We start from the raw sequence: 8,393 nt of genomic DNA, 5'->3' as shown, positions 1-8,393 counted from the left end.
TCTGAAGGAGAGGGTACCTGGATCTCTCTCCTCCGAAGTGCCTTGCGGCGGAAGCGAGCGGAGGACGGACGAAAGGGACGCGAGGAATTGAGTTTCTAACGATTGAGAAAGGGGCCAGAGGCAGGAATTTTATTCCGGTTGGGACCTTCTTCCCCATACCGTGACGTTAGAATTCTAAGGTTCTATCTCCATTTTTGTGAAAAGTGAGTTTTTTACATACCGTATTTTCCGGACTATAAGTCGCACTTATAGTCAGGTGCGACTTATATATCAATATATATATAATTTCATACTGACTGACATGAACCAAGGAGTAAACATTACCGTCTACAGCCGACAGAGGGCGCTCTGGGTCGCTCTGGGCTTGTGACAACTATATGCTGCTCCTATTCCCCTGAAGAAGTTATCTAAAACATTAGCTTGTTGAAGCTAAGAAAACGGTAGCTTGGTGAACCTGCTTACTGGTAACTTGCTTGTTGGACTCGCTGGCTTGTTATGTTCATTTAGCCTATTCAGCCTCCCAGGTATGTTCTTTATGCTATTGTGTTGCTGAATAACTGTTAATGTGGCTTGTTATGTTAACATACCGGACTTCTATTCAGCCTGTTGTTCTGTGTGCTATTGTGTAGTTGAATAAACTTGCCTTTCCAGATTAAATGTCTGTTCTTGGTCTTGGATTTTGTGAAATATATTTCTAAATAAATGCGACTTATAGTCCAGTGCGACTTATATATGTTTTTTCCTCTTAATGTCGCATTTTTTGACTGATGCGACTTATACTCCGGAGCGACTTATAGTCCGGAAAATACGGTAATCTGATCCATTAGGTGTTTATTAATGCCTGTGTGGTGTTATTTTTTTAAATGTTGACATTCTTTAGTTAGTAATTCATAAAATACAAAGGTTCCATCTCACAAAACATAATGGAATGTAAAAACGTTGACGCTCAATATCTCTGAACTACCCTAAACGCAGATAGAACCTTATAATTCTAAACTCACAATACGCCGTCCTTCACTCCCATCAGATCTGAGGTGACCGGGCGTCTATGTGTAAAGCAGAGCGGACAAAAACTGTGAAACGAAACGCACGGTTCACAACGGTACAACACAATTTCAGACACACCGAGATTCTGAAATCCCCATGAGGGGGAGTACGCCTTTCTAACAGAAGGCCCTGGCCTAGATAGAACCATCAACGCTGAGATTGATGTTGGCACATGACGCGCTTCACAAGGTATTGGCGACGGGAGGAGCACATTCTCTCACAGTGTCGGGAACTGGAGGGAGCCAGGCTGCAAGGCCGCTGTGGCCTCCACAACACAGACCAGTTCTACATACTGTACATACAGAGAGGGCTTCTTTTCATACAGTACAATACAGCAGTAGCCTAGAGCAGCGGTTCCCAACCTTTTTGGACTCGAGGCCCACTTAAAGATCTCAAAAGTATTCTCGGCCCACACAGGCATTTTACGCACGCGTACATTTTTTGGGGGTGTCTCATCATTATTCTCTTATTCTTATTGGATATTTCATATGCATCATCATACAATCATCATACATGGAGTGCAGTAGGCCTAGTAGCATCACAATGATGATGCCTTTTTTTTTTTACGGTTTTGTAAAAAAAGAAAAACTTTTTTTTTTCTTTTTTTTGGCCATGATTTGATGGCCCACTTGCAGTACCCAGAGGGAAGCGCTAGCCTAGAGGTTAGAGAGGCTAGCTAGCAATCGGAAAGGTCGCTGGTTCGATCCCCCGCCTCAGGAGGGAGCTGCAAGTGAGCCGGTGACCGGAGGGGTTGGCTGGCATCACATCTAAGGCGCCTACCACTGCCGCCGTGCCCTTTGAGCGAGACCACGGGCTGACCCTGGTGCCTAGAGCAAAAAATACAAGTGCAATGACAAGAACGTTGAAATCTAATCTAAAGTATTTCACTTTGCTGAGGGGCTGGTTACCGCTGGGCGCTGGCGGTAATCTGATGATTGTGTCCTTCGAACCTCTAAAATATTCAACCTTGAAAAGACGTCTTTGCCGTCCTAAGTATGGTGGGGAATCGGATGGGTATGTACGGGGGGGGGGGCTTGAGTCTGAGGTGGAACGGTGTCGGGTGTCTCTAGTACCTTCCACTGGTAGCAGCCGGAGGAGATGCCCGTGGAGGCCAGGCCGTAGCCTTTGCCCCCGCTGCCGTGGGTCAGGCCCTGCCCGTTCTCCACCACGCAGCACTGGGCCTTCTCCGGGTCGAAGGAGACCTCCTGGATGGGCAGGTTCTCGTCCTCCTCCTCCACCTCCCCCTGTGGGAACCGGAACCAGACGTCAATCAAACAAGACAGGTACAAGAGAGAGAGAGAGGAAAATCCCACCGTGATCCGTGATGGAGGTTAGTGAGTTTGTGATGGTCGAGAGTGGATGGGTCTGTAACCCAAGTGGAGGCTAGCGGAAGTAGACAACGGAGGACGGGTTTGACGGATGAGGAACGCTATCAAGTGTAATTTTTTCTAGTTCCGTGCATTCCGATGAGACCATCCTCCGGTGTCTAACCCCCGCCAGCCTCCCCTGGTGTCTACCTCCCCCAGCCTCCCCTGGTGTTCAACCTCCCCCAGCCTCCCCTGGTGTTCTACCTCCCCCAGCCTCCCCTGGTGTCTACCTCCCCCAGCCTCCCCTGGTGTTCTACCTCCCCCAGGAACCCCCCGGGTGTTCTGCCTCCCCCAGCCTCCCCTGGTGTTCTACCTCCCCCAGCCTCCCCTGGTGTTCTACCTCCCCCAGCCTCCCCTGGTGTTCTGCCTCCCCCAGCCTCCCCTGGTGTTCTGCCTCCCCCAGCCTCCCCTGATGTTCTACCTCCCCCAGCCTCCCTTGGTGTTCTACCTCCCCCAGCCTCCCCATGTCTTCTACCTCCCCCAGCCTCCACTGGTCTTCTACCTCCCCCAGCCTCCCCTGGTCTTCTACCTCCCGCAGCCTCCCCTGGTCCTCTACCTCCCCCAGCCTCCCCTGGTCTTCTACCTTCCCCAGCCTCCCCTGGTGTTCTACCTCCACCAGCCTCCCCTGGTGTTCTGCCTCCCCCAACCTCCCCTGGTGTTCTGCCTCCCCCAACCTCCCCTGGTGTTCTACCTCACCCAGCCTCTCCTGGTCTTCTACCTCCCCCAGCCACCCCTGGTCTTCTACCTCCCCCAGCCTCCCTGGTGTTCCGCCTCCCCCAGCCTCCCCTGGTCTGTACTCTACCTGTAGTTTGAGCTCTTGCTCCTTCTCTTTGATCTGGATGGTGTGCTTGGCCTGGGCGATGGGCGCCTCCCACATGCAGTCAGACAACAGGGAGAACAGACGCTCCACAACCTACACATACACACACACACACACACACACACACACACACACAGTGTGTCAAGGACCCCAATTGAAATAAGCCAGTGGCTTTCTTGGGTTTTTATCCTGTTAGTTGACCTTGTATGTAATATGTACTTTCATGTACCTACTTCTGCAAATCTTCTAATAAAGTTTTCAATCAATCAATCAAAACAGTCAGTCAGTCAGTCAGTCAGTCCGTCAGTCCGTCCGTCCGTTGCTGAAAAAAACTCTTGACCTGTGCAGACTGGTACAATGGAATCAAACACAAACTGTGACACCTCGAATACTTTCACTGACCATCACATGTTTTAGGCATTTAGCAGACGCCTTTATCCAAAGTGACTTACAACAAATACATTGACTATGTAGGTGAACCATCTATCTACCAGTCAGGAAAAAGTAATCAATCGGGCCAAGGGCTAGAGAAGAAGGGAAGAAGAAAGATATATTTTTTTATTTTATTATTATTATTTATTATTCTTTCAGGCCTGGGTCATGGAACGGAAAGAGGAATGGTATCAAACACGTGGCACCATTCCTCATTCCGTTCCATGCATTCCAATGAGGAAGTCCTCCGATTTCTACCTCCACCAGCCTCCCCTGGAAGGTCGCCTACCTGAGTCATCTGGTCGTCCTCTACGCTGGCCTCACAAGCCGGCAGGACGGCCTCCAGCACATGGAGGGCCAGGAGACGTGTTCTCAAGTTGCCCACCAGGGGGACCCCTGAGGAGAACGGGACACAACTCAGGTTTAAACACGGGACCGGGACTTTGACAGACAGCTTATGGAAGGGAGGGCAGTCAGTTGTGACAAAATATATTTAGGCGTTCTGTTTGGTCATTCCGTTACCGCTGACCTGCTTTTTGTGGGTCTACAGTTTGGTGTTCGTTTAAATTGTTTATAACATCTGAGGCCGTATTTCCCCTTTGGATTTACCTGCCCAGGGACTGCTGATGTAATGTAGCTACCCAGCTAATTCAGGGAGAGTCAATGACTGTCCATTGTCCCCTTCAAATCTTTGCTTTTCAAAAGTCCTATGCATGGCATTTAGCAGACGCCTTCATCCAAAGCGACTTACAACAAACAAATTTGACTAAGTAAGTGACTCATCTGTCCACTAGTCAGCAGGAAAAAGTCATCTATGCTAGGACCAGTGCTTTTTTAGTTTAGTTTTTTAACAGTACAGAAACTGTACGGGGGGGGGGGGGTAGAGGGGAAATAGATACGTCTATACAATCTCTATACGTCTACACAATCTCTATACGTCTATACAATCTCACTGTGTTCAGCAACAATCAGACGAGTGATGTCATGAGATTTGTTGTTGGTGTTGTTGGTGTTGTTGGTGGTGTTGGTGGTGTTGTTGTTGGTGTTGGTGTTGTTGGTGTTGTTGGTGTTGTTGTTGTTGTTGTTGTTGGTGTTGTTGTTGTTGGTGTTGCTGTTGTTGGTGTTGTTGTTGTTGTTGTTGTTGTTGGTGTTGGTGTTGTTGGTGTTGGTGTTGCTGTTGGTGTTGGTGGTGTTGTTGTTGGTGTTGGTGTTGCTGTTGGTGTTGGTGGTGTACGAACCAGCTTGAAGCTCTGATTTCCGGTTCCGGGTCACGACATGTGTTTGTTTTCTGCTCTAGTTCGACAGCTCTTAGAATCTTAAAAACTGCTGTTTATACCAAGCTCTATTGAGAAAGCATTTTTGGTAAATTAATAGTTTTCCTATCCTATACAACATCGGGATCTCGTTCCTCCGAATCCGACGCCGGGAGGCTGAGTCGGGATTACCAGCGTTATTAGCTAGCTACCGCGGCTAACCAGCTAGCCATACTTTTTAAACGGGCATTTTTTATCGGGATATCACCTCGAATTACTAACAACCTTATATACTCTTATATCACATATTTCCGTAATACTCCTAGCTCACCATAATCTAATTGTTTTTCTCTCTCTCTGCTAATAACACTAATTTTCTCTTTCATGGCTTGCTCCCGTTGGCTGGAGCTTAGCCTCCAGGTTGAGGAGATGATGGGACGAATCACAACTCTCCACCAGATCAGACAAGGGGAGTCACTTCTTAATACAATTTTTGGCACATTACATGACACAATAGCTACAGACACAGAAAGCACACAGACCACAACATCAACATCAAAGCCTCCACCTGTAAGCCCCATCCCAGGTGTAACTCACTCTGTCCCTACACCACTAGGGACTTGGACCACCGTCAGGAAGAGGAGTCAGACCACCAACCCCCCTGAGGCCCTCCTGCTGCCGAACAGCTTCGGGGCGCTGCAGAACCACCAGTCCACGCCGAAGGCAAAGAGAGCCAGGCCCTGCACCACCCCCCCTCCCCTCCCTCTCTCTCTCCCCCTCCCCCACCCTGTGCCCTCTACAGGTCCATCAGAGAAAACTGCAGTTCGTGCCTCCTCCCCTCCCCCTCCCCCCCTCCCCTCTGTGCTTGTAATAGGCTCGTCTATGGTCCGCCATGTTACAGTCCCGAAGGCCAGAACCCACTGCCTCCCAGGTGCCAAGGTGAGGGACGTCGCCGAGGTCGTCCCGATGCTGGTGGAAGAAGACCCACAGGCCACCTCCGTCATCATCCACGTGGGGGCCAACGACATCGGACGGGAGAGGTCAGAGGAGCTATAGGACGACTTCCGAGCCCTCATCACCACCGTCAAAGACACTGGTAAGACCTGCATCATCTCGGGCTCCTTCCCGAGTCCCAGGTATGGCGACACCAAATACAGTAGAATTCGAAGTCTTCACCTTTGGCTACAGGGATACTGCTGTCGTATGCAAATCCCATTTATAGACAATTTCACCACGTTCTTTAACCGTAGAGATCTGTTTGCGAGAGATAGGTTTCACCCAAACAGGTATGGTGCCCGCCTGCTGTCCCTGTCCATGGACCTCGCTGTCCAGCCCTGGACCTGGCCGGTGCCCAGACGAACCTGATGTGGGATGAATCCGATCCATTCCTCCAAACATGCCATCCAGACTATTGTCTCCCACCGGACTCCCACCACCACAAATAAGGTAATACATGGCGCAAATATGAGAAACTTAGTACCCATTCCATTAAGTATTCCCTCGAGTCAGTCCCAGTGTCAAAATAACATCTCCATGGCAATTTTGAATATCAGGTCCCTATCGAACAAAACAACCATTTATCATAAATGAGCTCATTTGTGATAGAAAACTCGACTGTATGCTTCTCACAGAAACCTGGCTAGATACAAATGGAGCAGCTGCCCTTATTGAGGCATCTCCCCCAACATCAGTTTTTTCCAATCAATCAGAAATGGAAAAAGGGGGGGAGGAACAGCTAACCCATAGCCTCAAATAATCTAAATTGCAAGAGCATATCCTTTGATATATTCTCCTCCTTTGAATATCATGCCACAGTTATGGCATGCCAACCACCTATTCTAACGGTAACTGTATACAGGCCGCCGAAACCAGCCCCTAACTTCCTACCTGACTTCTCTGAGTTCCTATCCATTATCCATCCCAACTATGATAAGATTATTATTAGGGATGTCCCGATCCGATACTGAGATCGGATATCGACCCGATATTGGTCCTGAATACTGGATCGGAGATCGGACCAGAAGAAAAAAAAGGCTCCGATCCGATCCTACTGTCATCCGCAGTCAAACTTATGTGTATAAGCGATGAGTGAATAAAAACAGTGAACAAAAACGCGTGTCGCAGAAATGCTTCACGCGAGTCCTATATGCGCTTAAAATGCGCATAGCGCTTCACGCGAGTCCTATATGCGCTTAAAATGCGCATAGCGCTGCGCTGTGTGCTTCCGGTTTCATTACAAAGAGGTTAACCCTATATGTGCCTGACGTCTAACAACATTCAAATGACTCTAACTTCATATTTTTTCGGATTTCAATGTATGACACATCATTTGAAAGCTTATGATCCGTAGTTCCAATCCACAACACGTCGCATTTGTTGCTTTAATAAAGGCTGGCAGTCTTTAATTTAACTGTTGTTGGTGTGGACTATATACTGGGGAGGTATTTGAATGAATGAATGAATGAATGAATGGTCTTTATTGTCATTGCTACAGTACAGGTACCAAACAACGAAATTTAGGAGGGGTGGCTCCCCTGGTGTTAGGAAAAAAAAAAAAAAAAAAAAAAAATTCAGGGGTCAAAAAAATTATACAAATATCGGATCGGTATCGGTATCGCCGATACCCGAAGCCCAGGTATCGGTATCGGTATCGGTAGTGAAAAAGTGGGATCGGGACATCCCTAATTATTATCGCTGGAGATTTTAATTTTCATGTTGATAATGAGGCTGACTTGAGGGCTAGGGATTTTATTGACCTCTTGAAATCTATGGATTTTATCCAACATGTCAATGAACCCACTCACAATCATGGCCATACCCTTGATCTAGTGATTACAAAAGGGTCTCGAGGTCTCAATATCAGGTATCAGCGACCTGGCCCTCTCTGACCATTTCTGTATTTTCTTTACCATTGTAACACGTAAAGCTGAAAGCAATGCTGAACGTGTTGTTAAAAAACGTTATCTTACCCCTGCAGTGGCTGAGAATTTCAAAGCTTTAATGAACAGTAATCACACAACTCCCACGTCATATGAAAATGACTTAGTAATTACCTTTAACAATAAAGTAAAAAATGGCCCTAGACTCCCTGGCACCTACCAAACTAAAAAAGGTTGGAGCCAAGAGGAGAGCACCATGGCGTAACAGTGAAATAAATCTCCTTAAGAGAACATGTAGGAAAGCTGAGCGCAGATGGAGAAAGAGCAAATTACAGGTTGATCAGAATATTTTTAAAGAACATCTATCTGCCTTTAACTTGGCAATGCGAAATGCTAGGAAAAATCACTTCTCAAATATAATATCTACAAACAAGAATAACCCCAGGGTCTTGTTCTCGACAATTGATTGCCTTGTAAACCCTGCTCCTAGAACACTAGACGGCGCAGCCTCTGTCACCAAATGCGAGGAATTTGCAGCCCACTTCAGGGATAAGATAACAAATATTAGAATGTGTATTACTCAGGAAAGACTAGA

General features: G+C 47.6%; 1 protein-coding gene across 1 annotated transcript in view; it reads right to left on the bottom strand.

The window, feature by feature from the left end:
* The window catches only part of herc1 (HECT and RLD domain containing E3 ubiquitin protein ligase family member 1), a 215,688-nt gene that overhangs the window by 119,585 nt on the left and 87,710 nt on the right, over nucleotides 1–8,393 (bottom strand). Inside the window, exons 34-36 of the mRNA XM_080532022.1 lie at nucleotides 3,956–4,062; nucleotides 3,217–3,327; nucleotides 2,121–2,291 (exon numbers count right to left, since the gene is read on the bottom strand). Of these exons, the coding sequence (XP_080388148.1) occupies nucleotides 2,121–2,291; nucleotides 3,217–3,327; nucleotides 3,956–4,062 (389 nt within the window). The remainder of the gene's footprint in view (nucleotides 1–2,120; nucleotides 2,292–3,216; nucleotides 3,328–3,955; nucleotides 4,063–8,393) is intronic.

This window comes from Nansenia antarctica, assembly GCF_963989245.1.
Source record: "Nansenia antarctica genome assembly, chromosome: 5".
In the NCBI taxonomy this organism is placed as follows: Eukaryota; Metazoa; Chordata; class Actinopteri; order Argentiniformes; family Microstomatidae; genus Nansenia; species Nansenia antarctica.
This window is presented reverse-complemented; position numbering and strand designations above follow the sequence as displayed.